This window comes from Monodon monoceros, unplaced genomic scaffold (assembly GCF_005190385.1).
Source record: "Monodon monoceros isolate NGI ecotype Baffin Bay Population unplaced genomic scaffold, NGI_Narwhal_1 Super_Scaffold_6, whole genome shotgun sequence".
Classification (NCBI taxonomy): Eukaryota; Metazoa; Chordata; class Mammalia; order Artiodactyla; family Monodontidae; genus Monodon; species Monodon monoceros.
The window spans coordinates 92987266-93002673 of NW_021703783.1; the positions used below are offsets into that span (position 1 = coordinate 92987266).

The window sequence follows — 15408 nt, forward strand, 5'->3', positions numbered from 1 at the left end:
CATCAGCAGGTGGACTCTCAACCACTGCGCCACCAGGGAAGCCCCTCTGGGTTGTTTTTATTCAAGAAAAAAAGTCTTTAAGATGTCTCTTATATGATGTAATGTCAACATTTCATAAAATATATTTTTGTCCAGGATCTAGTTGTTACCTAAAATTTATTCTATCATGTTTCCAGAAACAAAAACCACATTCATTCTTCTTGCCATTATTATATATGTAATTATTTGACCATTATTCTACTATGTGCCAAGTTCTGTGCTTATTTAGATATGAATAAGATATGGCCTGTCTTCAAGGGCATAAATAGAAAATTTCAGTATAACATGACAAGTAGTAAAAGAGAGATGTATCCAGAGTTTTTTGGGTTTTTTGGTTTGGTTTTTGTTTGGGGTTTGTTTGTTTGTTTGTTTTCCCCCCACATGTATTTTGATGGAGAGCAGAAGGGAAAGTGATATTCTAAAGTTAAATGGTTACGGGTAATTATATTTGAATAAAGGCCCTGGATAACAACCTATATAGGATTTTTTTAATTAATAGTGATAATGGTAATATTTATGATGTTAATAAATCATAAATGCTAATGCTTACACCTAGTAATTCAAACCCCAGCACTCTGGTTCCAGAGCCAATGCACTTAACCACTCTACAGTGCCATCTTTCTTGAGCCAGTGTGAATTCATATGAAAAACTTAGACACTATTTCTTGTGAGAAGGAACCAGAGAAGATTAGTCTCCTTTAAAGTAGAGTTTTTGTTTTGTTTTGTTTTTTATAAAATGAAAGGCATGAAGAGTTTAAATTAGAAGAAGAAAGAACTGACAGTCGTTAAGTCACCTACTTTTACCTGTCTTACTTTTGTTCCAGGATGGGGAAATGGTGCTGCTGGATGGAGGTTGTGAGTCTTCTTGCTATGTGAGTGACATCACTCGTACCTGGCCTGTCAATGGCAGGTAGGGCTTCCAAAGATCCCACTGCTTCTTAGGAGTATGAGTTAGAATATGGGTCTATTTGGAATAAAGAACTAAAGAAATATACAGGTTCCCTCTAGTACACATTAACTGCCTTTACAAAGCTCCTGATTATTTTCTAAGACTGTTTTTTATTAATCATATCAAGGATCAGGCACCTAAAAACACCTAGTTAACATGTGCGCACATACATTTTTTTAAAACAAATTTAAGTTTTTATTTTCTGAGTACAAAGATAATATTTAGGTTATGGTAGAATAGTTTGGCCAGATTAACCCTCCGATAACAATTATAGAATCTGGACAAAATACTAAAAACAAGTATTTAAAGGCACTAGAAAGCTTCCTAAAAGCCTGTAGAAATAGCAGCATAAGTCTATCCTTGAAAGAAGAGCTATAATGGGTTAGGTCTAAGTGGTTAGAGTATTTTGCTTGAGGGAACTCCCCAATTCACACAGCTTGGGCATCAAGAAGCCACAGCCTAGTTGGCCTGAGGTGTTAAAGGACAGAATTAGATACTAGCAAGGAACCAGAAAGATGGGAAATCCTGAAAGAGAGGGTACTGCAAAAAAGGGTGAGGTCCAAAATTTGCATATAAAATATTCCAAAATCCTTGGCTGATCACTACATTATATTCTAGGGTGAGATCCCAGGAGGCTCAGCAAAATACTGGCAGCCAGAATTTGAATGGACTGAGCAGAGACTTTAGTTACTTCCCACTAAGAGCAGAGCTTGCAGTTTGAATCCAGCCAAGTTAACAAAATCACTCTTCAGAAGAACATAACAGAATTTTAGAATCTCTACATTGTATCATTCATAACTTCTACTGTTAATTTTAAAAAATCACTAGACATAAGAATCAGGAAAATGTGACCCATAATCAATAAAATTATAGTCAATAAAAACAGATCCTAAATAACCCTAATGTTACAATTAGCAGATGAGGACTTTAAGGCAGCTAACAATAGCTGTGCTCAAGGAGTTAAAGGAAGATATAAGTGTAATGTGTGAACAGACAGAGAATCTCAGTAAGAAACCAAAAACTATAAAAAGAATCAGGGATTCTGGAGAGATGGCAGCAAATAATAGTTTTTCAGTCTTTCCAAATTTTCAAATAAGAATAGAACAACTAGGTAGTGACTGGTATCCCAAACACCAGGTAATGGGGTATCCTTAAAATCTCAAAATACAAATAGTTATGAACATACTATGTACAACCACAAGACCTGGGTGGTATCAGTATCTGTGTGGAAGGAGAAGGAAGCAGCAATGGTGGGGGAGGCTAACTGACAGACCTGAAAACAGGAGAACCCCAAAATAACCAACAGCTATTCACAGTCAGGATAATGAGCCAATTTCAGAACAGAAGCTGAAAATGGGAAGAATTTGCCAATCCAGTGGCCCAAGAAAGTCTGAAGGTGCTGGGCTCCCTTCTAAGACAGGGACTCACACTTAAGGTAAACTGCTAGAAGTAGAACAGAAATTGAGCAGGTTAGGAACTAAAGAGAGGAAAGAATGAGATGATCCAAATCAAAGAGGGGGGAAAGGGAGTCCCCTGGCAGTCCAGTAGTTAGGACTTGGCACTTTCACTGCCTTGGCCGGGGTTCAATCCCTGGTCGGGGGGAAAAGATCCCAAGGGCCATGCAGTGCAGCAAATAAATAAATAAAACCTAAGTGAGGGAGAAGAACTAAGGAAAGATCTGAAACAAGCTGCCTTGTTTTTTACCACTACACCAAAACAACAGAAGATTACACTCTGAAGTTAAATCTTTTATAAATCCTGCCTTATTCTAAAAGTACAGGAAATTAATTTCATATAAAATAAGCAATTAAAAAAGCATCTAGGGGACTTCCCTGGAGGTCCAGTGGTTAAGACTCCATGCTTCCACTGTAGGGGGCGCAGGTTTGATCCCTTGTCAGGGAACTAAGACCCTGCATGCTGCCCAACACGGCCAAAAAAAAAAAAAAAAAGCTTCTAGGTTAAATCTCATAAAAAGTTATTAAAAGCAAAAGGAGAATAAGGAGCAGAATAACATCCCTACAGAAATGAAAGCATGCCAGAAAGACATGACTACAAAATAGATCAAAACAATGCCCTTTTGTTTTAAAACAAGCTAAAAATTTTTAAAGCAAATCATTCAAAACATGAAAAAACAACATATATCAGAATTAGAAAATCTTGGTAATGAAGTGACAAACTCAGAAAAGAATTAGAAATAAATTTAAAATCATTTCAGGGGCTTCCCTGGTGGCACAGTGGTTAAGAATCTGCCTGCTGGGCTTCCCTGGTGGCACAGTGGTTAAGAATCCGCCTGCCAATGCAGGGGACATGGGTTCGAGCCCTGGTCCAGGAAGATCCCACATGCCACGGAGCAACGAAGCCCGTGTGCCACAACTATTGAGCCTGCGCTCTAGGGCCCGTGCTCTGCAACAAGAGGAGCCACCACAATGAGAAGCCCGTGCACCGCAAAGAAGAGTAGCCCCTGCTCCCCGCAACTAGAGAAAGCCCATGTGCAGCAACGAAGACCCAACACAGCCAAAAATAAATAAATAAATTTATTTTAAAAAAAAGAAATCAAACCAATTAAAAAAAAAAAAAGAATCTGCCTGCCAATGCAGGGGACACAGGTTCGAGCCCTGGTCCGGGAAGATCCCACATGCCGCAGAGCAACCAAGCCCATGCACCACAGCTACTGAGCCTGTTCTCTAAAGCCCACGAGCCACACTACTGAGCCTGAGCGCCACAACTACTGCAGCCCACACACCTAGAGACCGTGCTCTGCAACAAGAGAAGCCACCGCAAATGAGAAGCCCACGCCCTGCAACGAAGAGTAGCCCCCGCTTGTTGCAACTAGAGAAAGCCCATGTGCAGCAACAAAGACCCAACACAGCCAAAAATTTTTTTTTAATTTTAAAAATAGGCAAAGAGTTAGAACATACACATGAAGGAAGCCCTGAAGAAGAAAACCAAAGCAAGGGAACAGAACAAATACTAAAAACTATAATTTAAAATTTTCCTGAAAAAAAAACATTGAAACTACCTTAGAAAGAGCACACTGCGTACCTGAGAATATCAGCCCAGGAAAAAACAACACCAAGACATAGTCTAGTAAAATTCTGAACCTGCAAGGAAAAGAAAAATTCTTTTGGGGACTTAGAAAAAAAGAGGAAAGGAAGGAAAGGAAACTAGACTGTTATCAGACTTTTCAAAAGCCAAGCTTTATGAAAGAAGAAAATAGTGTAATGTATTAAAGATGCTCAGAGAACAAAAGTGTGAGCCAAAGATTTTATCTGCAGCAAAAGAAACTTTCAGCTATAAAGGGTACAGATCGTTAGGTGGGAACTTAAAGAACATTACTCCCATGAATCTGCTGGAGCTGTGTGATCAGGAAAGAGGATATCACAATAAATCCTACAGATATCAAAAGGATAATGAGATAATATGTGAACAAGTATGTGTATTCATCATTGTTAGTCATTGAGGAAAATGCATGTTAAGCCTCTACACATCCACTAGAATGGTTGAAATTAAAGAGACCAACCATACCAAGTGTTGGCAGTGGTGCAGTGCAACGGGAACAAAAAGACTTGTACAAGAATATTCATAACAGTTTTATTCACAGTAGCCAAAAACTGGAAATGACCTAAATGTCCATCAGCAAGAGAATGAATACACAAATTGTGGACTATTCATACAATGGAATACCACTCAGCAATAAACAGGGGACAAACTACTGATCAAAATAACACCATGGACATTATTCTTAATGAAGGAAGTTCAACACAAAAGAGTACATATTGTCTGATTCCATTTATATGACATGCTAGAATAGGCAAAACTAAGGTGAAAATAATCAGAACAGTGTTTCCCTCTCGAGGTAGGGGTGTTGATTAGAAATAGACATGAGGAACTTCCACGAGGGGGATGGCAATGTTCTGTGTCATAGGGATATGGATCTGGATCTCATTTCTCCAGGGAAACAGCCAGTGGGATATATTATGTATGTATGCATATGTAGGTAGGTAGGTTGGTTGATGATCGATTGATTTTAAAGAACTGGCTTATGTGATCATGGGGATTGGCATTTCTGAATTTCAGAGGGCAGAACTGCAGGCTGGAAACTCAAGCAAAAGCTGATGTTGCAGTCTTGAGGCAGAATTCTTTCTCCAACATAGCAAAGTAGTTCTGGTATTTGAATTCATTTAGTGCAGGCTACCTTTTGATCCATGTTTCAGCCAACCAACCAAATAAACCGTTAGAGCCTTTCTGAGCCCTCAAGCTTCAGCATTGAATCCAGAATCTCTCCTTAGTGGACCCCTATCAATAAATTCAGCCTGATCCAACTTTATGTTCCTTCCATCATTAGCCCACACATGAACGTCCATTTCTATACATATTCCCAGATTTTTGTCTATATAAATAGGAAAAATCGTGCAGTTCTTTTTGGATTATAGTGCATCTCGTCATGGGTCACACTTTGTACCTAACTTTTTGGGACCTGCTGGGAGTAGCGTCTAGTTGTGGGTCTAGAAGCAACTACCAAGGCAGCTGCTTCTGGGGAGATACCTGTAGGTTCTCAGTCAAAACAAGGTTGGCCTCCTCAGACTGGGGTAGAAGGGCTGCTTCTCCTAGCAAAGATGACTCAGCAGAATTTAGGGGTTCAGTGTCCCCAGCTTCATCACCACCAGCACATCCATTTGTCAGAATTGTAGAGCTCAGATTTGTACATTTCAGTGTATATAAAATTTACATTAGAAAAAGAATTGTTAAAAAGTGTTTAGTAATACTGAGATGGGGTGGAGCATGTTTATACTCATCAATGACAAACATAACAGTGTTAATAATGGCTGAACCTGGGAGATGGGTGTGTAGGTTTTCATTATAGCATTACCTTGCTGACTTTAACCATTCTTATTAGGGGACATTTATAATTATAATTATTTTTAAAATCACAGTGAACATTTTTGTATATTCAGCTTTTTTTGAATTTCAAATATTTTGTCAGGATGGCTTCTTAGAGCAGAATTACAAACTTAAATTTTATGAGCACCTTTAAGGCCTTTGATTTAACTGGCTGTACTAATTTACAATTCCATCAACAATGTATAGGGACTTCCCTGGTAGCACAGTGGTTAAGAATCTGCCTGCCAATGCAGAGGACATGGGTTCAAGCCCTGGTCCGGGAAAATCCCACATGCCGCAGAGCAACTAAGCCCGTGCGCCACGACTACTGAGCCCAAGCGCCTAGATCCCGTGCTCCGCAGTAAGAGAAGCCACCGCAGTGAGAAGCCCACACACCACAGCAAAGAGTAGCCCCCATTTGCCGCAACTTAGAGAAAGCCTGTATGCAGCAACGAAGACCCAACGCAGCCAAAAATAAGTTAATTTTTTAAAAAATGTATTAAAAACACATATCATATACCACCCAAGCTTGGTATTTTTCCCTCATTTTTCCCCATTACTGACGAAGAAATTATTATACTAAGGACACCTGGAAACTAGTAAGTTATTAGTAGCCAAAGTATTTTTTTTTAAACAAATACATTTTATTTACTTATCTTATAAATTAATTTATTTTACTTTATTTTTGGCTGCGTTGGGTCTTCAGGTTGCTGTGTGCGGGCTTTCTCTAGTTGCGGCAAGCGGGAGCTAGTTTTCCTTGCAGTGCTCGGGCTTCTCATTTGCGGTGGCTTCTCTTGTTGCGGAGCACGGGCTCTAGGTGCATGGGCTTCAGTAGCTGCGGCAGGCGGACTCGGTAGTTGTGGCTCACGGGCTCTAGAGCGCAGGCTCAGTAGTTGTGGCATGTGGGGTCTTCGCGGACCAGGCTCAAACCCATGTCCCCTGCATTGGCAGGCAGATTCTTAACCACTGCGCCACCAGGGAAGTCCCATAGCCAAAGTATTGATTAGTTTATCCCATGACATCTGCTTTGCCTATAAGTGGATCCTTAGGCTCTGTTGTTGTTTTTTTTTTTTGGTTGGTTTTTTGTTTGTGTTTTTTTAATGGTAAAAAAAAAAAATGGAGAGGATCAAGAGTAAGCCTGATCTGGCCCTCTGACTGCATTCATGGCTGGGTGCATCTTTTAACCTCACCCCGTGTCTGTCAGCTGACCGTTTGAAGGAGAGATTGTTGTTGCTGCCCCAGCTTTAAGGGTTATTGCTCTTCCTGTTGAGCATCTAGGCATGACTGAGGTCCTGTCATTAATGCTATACTGGTACTGACTAAATATCAACAATGCCCCATCATCATTGCCTTGGAGTTTTTCTAATCAAACTTAGAAGCAAACTTCCTACAATATCAGAGAGTTCCAAATTCGAGTTCTTGGGTTTTCCTGTCCCCAGGTTCACGGCACCTCAGGCAGAACTCTATGAAGCTGTTCTAGAAGTCCAGAAAGCTTGTCTGACTCTCTGCTCCCCTGGAACAAGCTTGGATAACATCTACAGCATGATGCTAACACTGATAGGACAGAAGCTTAAAGAGTTGGGTATCGTGAAGAACATTAAGGAAAATAATGCCTTCAAGGTACTTCACTTCCTTTGACCCCATTTCTTAAGAACACCTGACATGCTGCTTAGTTTTTATCCTACGTAAAACTAATTAGATTTAGAAATGGTGTTGGTGATTCTTCACCAGTAGGAGGGACTTTTTTTGAACATGGATTAAAGCAAAAGGTGCAATACTTATTTCTACCAGAAGATGGCAGCACATCTGGTTCATTGCATACTGTGTAACTAGCTCAGAATTCAGAAAACAAAATGAAGTCTGGTACAGACAGGGTGGAAGAGGACATAAAACGGAGGAGAGGTTAACTCTTTATTCTTTTGTAGTGATTTTGAAAAGGTAGAGGTCGAAGGGGAGGGTGTTTCTTGGCTTCAGTAACATTGTTGAGACTTTTAACAATATCCTCAGTTGCCATGTTTAGTGAATTTCATCTGCATCCAAAATGTGATGGTGTTCAGTAAAAATTTAAAGCCTCAGCTTTAAATTAAATGGTATGCGACCATGCCAGGTGGTCAAACGAAACAGACCAGTAAGGCATCTCCTAGCTCCAAGTTTAGGCTGCCAGGGTTTCTTTTATCAATAGGAAAAACGCTATAAATTCCTCCTATTCATGCCAACAAATCTTTAATCAACGGATAGAAATATCCAAGCTAGTAAATGCCTAATAATTACTGTGTTACATGGTGTTTCATACCTACTCCACAAGTTGCTGTGAGATACTTAGAGTCTCCAGAGTAGCCTTCCTAAGAGGGACATGCGAACATTGAAAAGAGAACTATTCTAACACAATTATCTTCCCTCCCCCAAGAAAAGAGATTTTCATTTGCCGTAGTCATTACTGGGCTTACCCCAGTTAGCATGTGTGTAGTATATTAAATTGTAAGAATAGAAATGTGGATTAGTTAGAATGCTGTTGGCAGAATTGCATACAAGAGGTGGCAGTTTTCAAGTCTCTTAAGCATTAGCCCGAGGATAGGTGAAACAAGTGGCAGAACTGGGGGCAGGGGTCAGTATTAACACATATCTCATGGCGTTATATATGCCCAACTTTCCCCTTAAGGGGTCATTGCTCTAATAACACTGAGGTAATATCTTTTCCAGGCTGCTCGAAAATACTGCCCGCATCATGTTGGCCATTACCTCGGGATGGATGTCCACGACACTCCAGACATGCCCCGCTCCCTCCCTCTGCAGCCTGGTATGGTAATCACAGTGGAGCCAGGTAAGGGGAGGTGCTAGCAACCTCTGATCCCTTGGGACATGTAATTCTAGTGTTAGATAGAACGGTAAACACTTTATTTTTACCTGAACGAATGTAATTAAATTAGAAGAGACAGGAAAATGAATCTCTCCAGTAGAAGGGAACTTTCTTTTAGATTTTTTCTTGAGCTTTTTTATTTCACATCACACAATTTGTTTAATTTGACTTCTCCAATAAACAACAGATGGGGAATACTTTCGATCAGTAGATATTAAGAAAGAAATCTTTTTTTAACCCTGCCTTTGCCAGGGCCAGTTTGTACTAGTCCTTCCCGTCATCTTGGTGGGCTGCTGACACTTGTGAAGCCCCTGGAACTTTTCTGCAGAGACACTCAAACTCCCCATGTTCTCAGTTGCAGCTCCTCTGCATTGAACTGCCTGCATTATTCCACTTTTTAGTATCCAGATCCTTTCTTCTAAGCTTCAGAGAGAGCTGGCAGTCTAATGGTTCTCCAGCTTGAATGATGCTGGATGTTGGGCAGGATTCAGTAGAAAAGTGGTGGCCACGGTGGAGTGTAAGATTGATATCACCAGTCAGGTTTTTGTTTTCCTCTTTTTTTTTTTTTTTGGCGGTACGCGGGCCTCTCACTGTTGTGGCCTCTCCCATTGCGGAGCACAGGCTCCGGCCGCGCAGGCTCAGCGGCCATGGCTCACGGGCCTAGCCGCCTCCGCGGCATGTGGGATCTTCCCGGACCGGGGCACGAACCCGTGTCCCCTGCATCAGCAGGCGGACTCTCAACCACTGCGCCACCAGGGAAGCCCCACCAGTCAGTTTTAAACATCGATGCTGCTTCTGTCATGAAAGCAGATCTCAATCTTAGATTTCAAGCGTTTTCACCTCTAAATGATGTAAGTTATAGTTGGGACACATCTTTTATGCCACCCTTTAAGTCCGGGCATATGTTGCTGTCTGTGACCTTACGTACTGTTAAGTCCAATCTAGTTGACGCTTCCTTAGACTTCGACTACATTTTCCTTTGCTGGTCTTTTTCTTCTTATCACAGAACAGCATCTGTGAGTACAGAGAAGGAAGTTTACAGTTTCTTTAATATGAAAAGACCTGGTGTCTGTCTGACTTCATGATTTGAAAGGGAACCTTGGTTTCTTAGAATTTTTCAAATGTTCTTTAAGGTCTTCCTTTTTCTCTCTTTACGTCATGTACACGTCAGTTACATTTATGACTTATTTGAGTATTTGTGCAGCTTCTGGTTGTTGAGGCTAATAATATCTAAGTAAGTGTTTTTTAAATACATTTTAAAATGCCTTAAGTCTTTATTTTAGCAAAGTACCCTTTTTCCACGGAACTGTTAGGCAGAGAAAGAATGCATTTATATAATCTACTGGGTCCCAGCATATATCGACATACTCATAAATTAAGTAACTTTAGTGGCCCATTTGAGCCATTAGAACGTGACAGAATCGTGATCAACATTATTGTAGTTGTATAGATCTTGTAGTCTAGTATACAAAATAACTATAATAATAGTTCTAGTAACGATAGGCAACACTTACTGACCATTTATGTACCAGACATTTTTTTATATATTATCTCATTTAATCTCCACATTTCTATTAGGTAGGTACTGTTAGGATCCCAACTTTATAGAGGTTAACTTACTTGCCCCAAATCATCCAGTTACTGCCATTTATGAATAGAATGTTCTGATTCTTTTTTCTACTTCTCAGGTATTTATATTCCGGAGGATGACAAAGACGCCCCTGAGAGGTTCCGTGGTCTTGGTGTACGAATTGAGGATGATGTAGTGGTAACAGAGGACTCACCTCTCATCCTTTCTGCAGATTGTCCCAAAGAGATGAATGACATCGAACAGATATGCAATAGGGCCTCTTGACCCTCAGTGTGGCCCACATGCATCTTAGGTTCAGAAGGGGTGGACGTTGGCCTCTGTGCACGTGTGCTTTCTGGGGGTCTCTGTGTGGACATTTATACACGTGTTCCACTGGGGAGTGCAGCAGCTATATGAGTGTATGTAGTTGTGTATGTGGTCTTTTCTTGTTTTATGTAGCTAGAAATCTGGGAAATTGAGTTTTTGGATTGTATGTTACTGCAACTTTAGTAACATTAATTCTGTAGAATTAATGACTCAGACAAGTTTAGTTTTCAGATGTAAAGAAAGATCTTGGTTACATATGTCCACGCATCCCAGTTAGCACATGGAGAAAATTCTCTGCTTCTCTCCAGGTCCTTCCCCTCTGCACTTTTCCTGAGATCTACCTAATATCGTAAGATTTTTTTGTAATGCTTATATATTTTGAGCCCATCACCAAGGTCTTTCCCTACACTGAAAACCACCCATCAGTGATTGTGGGTGGCCAGTACATACCTTCCATAACACCTGCCTACCTATCCAGGAGCCCATGTATCTACCGGAGCCATGTGAGCCCTCAGGGCACTGGTGTCCTACAGTCACACCATTCAGCCACAGTCCAGATTCCAGCAACACTAGCTATCGAACAAAACATTTTTGAGCCTTTCTTGCTATTTGGTTACCTGGGACCTGGAAGGTGTTTAGATTCTTGATAAGGAAGGAAATGAAAGAGAAAGAAAAGTATATGTGTCTGCTGTAGATCCAGACCGCCATCCGTCTGTTCTCAGTCTAAAGTTGATTCCTTTCCCAGACATCCATGCTTTCTTTATAGATTCTTAATGCATTGACCCTCAGCACACCCTTGAAGCTGCTTCCCTGGCCAAGGGCAGATCCTCTACTTACCCTATTAAAGTCAGAGGAATGGCACCCAGTATTCAGAGAGACACCCCAGTTATTATTCTGTGATTTCCTCTAGTGCCAATAAAAACAAAATATGCAACCCGCTCAGTACCTGTAAACACCCTGTGATCCTTTCCTTCCTTGGACGTTAGCACTGGAAGGACAATGGTAAAGACTCATGTTTCCCTCAACACAGTGTTGGATGCAATTATATAATACTCAGTTTGTGAAGTGAACAGGGCTAGACTGCTGCAGATAGGTTATTTGGGAGCTCCTATCATAGGGGAAAGCTTTTAAGAACTAGTGTGTTCACCTCCTTTAAACCTGCATATGAGCTCAAGATGTATAAAACATGCTGATTGTTAGAACATAAATTCGAAAAATTTTAAGAAAATATTTGCATTAGGGAAGAACAGGCTAGGAGATTAACACTCCTTGCAGTGCTAGAGGTTTGCCCATCTTGTCAGAAAAACCCAAGGTACAGAGCCCAGAGCAGACAGGCAGTGACTTCATCAGGAGACAAAGATAATGTTAGCGACCAAAGTGATACAGATTGTGTCCTGACAGTGCTCACCCGCAAATGCTTGGCTGTGCCCAGCAGCTGTGGGAATGGATGGCTGCACAGCTGGAGTCATCATCCCTGCACCCGCCCTCCTCATCACTCTCCAACTTCTCAGTCCTGTGCTTGTTACTTTCTAAGAGGGGACTAAAAAGAAACCCACAACTCTGGCTTCTCACTCCCTTGGCCTGTATGGCCTCAACAACCTTTTTCTGGAATTGGGTTACCTTTGTTCACTTACAATCCTGGAATAAGGAATTTCCTTTTCTTCCTATAAATCATTTTCTGTAGTCTTCAACTTTCTAGCTAAAAGCTTAGGCGGCTTTTATGAATAGCAGCCTACTTGGACATGAAACAGACTTCTTCCAGCTGGACTCCTGGCAAGTTCTACAGGTGTTGCAAGTCACACGTAGAACGGCCGTTGTGGAATTCTTCTGGTGATTTATAGTCCCTGACCCAGGCATATTGTCCTTTGAGTCCCCGATTAACCACAGCAGCTAACATTTGCATCAGACTATCAGAACCTTCAAGAAGTGACACAGTGTACATCTCAGAGCAGCGGTTTAGGGACTGTCTGATCTGTTCAGGATTGGTTGAGCAGATAATTGTGCACCGTGCCGGAATCTCATTAATTCTTAGCCTTACCACAGACATGCCCCACATTTCCCTCCTTGTTTCAGTATAATAAATACTTCATATATACACCAAGCTCTCCTAATGGAAACCTTAATTTTTAAAAAATGCTTCAAATGTTACACTGGAATTTTTCTCCCTGAATTGAAGAGATACAGCTAAAATATTAACAATAATCTAAAGGCAAGAAGTATATCTAGGGCTTCCCTGGTGGGGCAGTGGTTGAGAGTCTGCCTGCCGATGCAGGGGACACAGGTTCGTGCCCCGGTCTGGGAAGATCCCACATGCGGCAGAGCAGCTGGGCCCGTGAGCCATGGCTGCTGAGCCTGTGCATCCGGAGCCTGTGCTCCACAACGGGAGAGGCCACAACAGTGAGAGGCCTGCGTACTGCAAAAAAAAAAAAGTATATCTAGATGGCCTCTGCTGCATACTTTCATGGTTTTATTTCAGGAATTGTTATTTTTCTCTATAATTAAACTGGGACTGTGTTTTTTATTTGAAACACAGCAGTAGAAATAGAATAATAACTCTCCTCTTCCCATAGCCATACCCAAGTTAGGAAGGTACTTCTTATGGTGACTTAAAGTTCTCTTTGTGTGTCTTCTTTCAAAATATTGTTATCTTTTTTATTAATTTTTGTAAGGTCAGAAAAGGAAAACTCCTAGTATAGACATTATATCTTAATTGGGTTTAAGATCCATAAAATATGTTAAATCCCCGGATAAAGACATTGTAACTCATTAAAATAGAAAACTTGGGCTTTGTTGTTTTTCAAAACATACATAACCAGCATCCTCCTTAGCTTTCTTAATAATAGAAGGAATGCAAATATGATGCATGAGTGCTGCCTCTCCCTGTCCTGTGTCCATGTCACATCACATGTACAGCATAGTGGCTGTCCCACCACTTCCACCTGTGACCCCAGACTCCTTTGTAACACAGTGTTTCCAGTAACTGCTGTCAGTAAAACAAGAGTTGGGATTTGAGTGAGACTCTGTCTACCATCCCTCAACTGGCATATGATCAATAATAATGTAACTTATTTGTGTTTGTATGTTAGAAACTAAATGAGGGCCCAGGATGGTGGCAGCATAAAGGATCTTGCTTGGAAGAGGTTTTTACTGTGTGGTTTTTGTTTGTTTGTTTGTTTTTAATTTTAGTTTCCTGAAGTGGGATCTGTATCCCAAAACTTAAGCTGATAGGGTTAAGTTTTAAGCCTGGACAAATATACTTCAAGCTGAAGTGTTTAATAATCCTAATATGAGAAGGTGAATACATCATTAAACCCTAATTGTAGAGCAGAATTCCACTGTCACAAAGCACGTTTGTCTTCCTGGCTCCTTTCACCTCTGCCTGTGTGTCACTGAGGAACTTGGGGTAAGCCTCAGTATTATTCAGATCAGGGATCCCCACTGAAACCAAGGCCTCTTGGGGTGTGCTTCATGAGAAGCTGAGAGAACTGCAATCTTTGTGAGCATTTCTTAATGCTTTGTATGACTTTCGTGCAATTATATAAGTTCAATTTGGACAAAATGCTGTTACTTTTTAAGGCCCTATTGACTGAAAGTAGATATGTCATTTCCCAACAAGGGAAGACCATTTGTTACTGTCATTTTAAAAATAAACTATAAAACGATGTAAGAGTGTTTGGTTTGTGCATGTATGTGTGTGTTATTTTCAAATCTAGAGTTTATAGCTTTAAATGTGACAACAGTTTGTTTTACAAAGTATTTTATTTTACAGAGTATTCATTAACTACTGTCACAAAATCATGATAGCAAACGAGATAATCTTAGCAGTCATAGAAGGGGGAAAACCAATGGATTAGATTGACTCAAGGATCAAACGTATTAACATGGTGAATATACTTGATAACATTGTATTTTATAATTGAAATTTGCTAAGAGAACTTAAATGTTCTCACCAAAAAAAAAAAAAGAAGATAAATATATGAGTTGATGGATGTGTTAATTAACTAGATGGGGGACATCTTTTCACAATGTATACGTGTGTCAAATCATCACCATGTACACTTTAAATATCTTACAGTTTTGTCAGTTACAGCTCAAGGAAGCTGGGGGAAAAAAGGCTGACTCTCCACAAAACTGACACATAGGTCTGCAGACAGCCCCTGTAGAAGTCAAGACATTACACTATAGCCATGAGCATTTTATGAAGGGCAAATTTTGCAAAATTTTAAATATGTAAACTTTCTCAGCAAGCCATATAAAGAATCCTAAGTGTAAGCATCTCTTTATTTATTTATTTGTTTGTTTGGCTGTGTTGGGTCTTCCTTGCTGCACGCTGGCTTTCTCTAGTTGCGGCGAACGGGGGCGACTCTTCGTTGCGGTGTGTGGGCTTCTCACTGCGGTGGCTTCTCGTTGTGGAGCACGGGCTCTAGGCGCGTGGGCTTCAGTAGTTGCGGCTCATGGACTCAGTAGTTGTGGCTCACGGGCTCTAGAGCGCAGGCCAGTAGTTGTGGCACAGGGGCTTAGTTGCTTCGTGGCATGTGGGATCTTCCCAGACCAGGGCTTGAACCCGTGTCCCCTGCATTGGCAGGCAGATTCTTAACCACTGCGCCAATGCGGAAGTCCTCAAGCATCTCTTACTATTAGGAATCCTCTTTAAAATCTGGGACTCTCTAAGATGTGCTCTCCAACATTTTTTTTTTTTTTTTTTAAACAGAGAACAGGAGTATTTATTTATTTATTTTAAAATTTTATTTATTTATTTATTTATTTAGGGCTGTGTTGGGTCTT

The 15408-nt window shown here is 40.6% G+C and overlaps 1 protein-coding gene across 1 annotated transcript in view; it reads left to right on the forward strand.

Annotated features, from left to right (window-relative positions):
* Positions 1–10764, forward strand: part of XPNPEP3 (X-prolyl aminopeptidase 3) — a 56725-nt gene extending 45961 nt beyond the window's left edge. The window contains exons 7-10 of the mRNA XM_029206194.1: positions 864–949; positions 7309–7489; positions 8570–8690; positions 10415–10764. Of these exons, the coding sequence (XP_029062027.1) occupies positions 864–949; positions 7309–7489; positions 8570–8690; positions 10415–10581 (555 nt within the window). The 3' untranslated portion in view covers positions 10582–10764. The remainder of the gene's footprint in view (positions 1–863; positions 950–7308; positions 7490–8569; positions 8691–10414) is intronic.
* The last annotated feature ends 4644 nt before the right edge of the window (positions 10765–15408 follow it).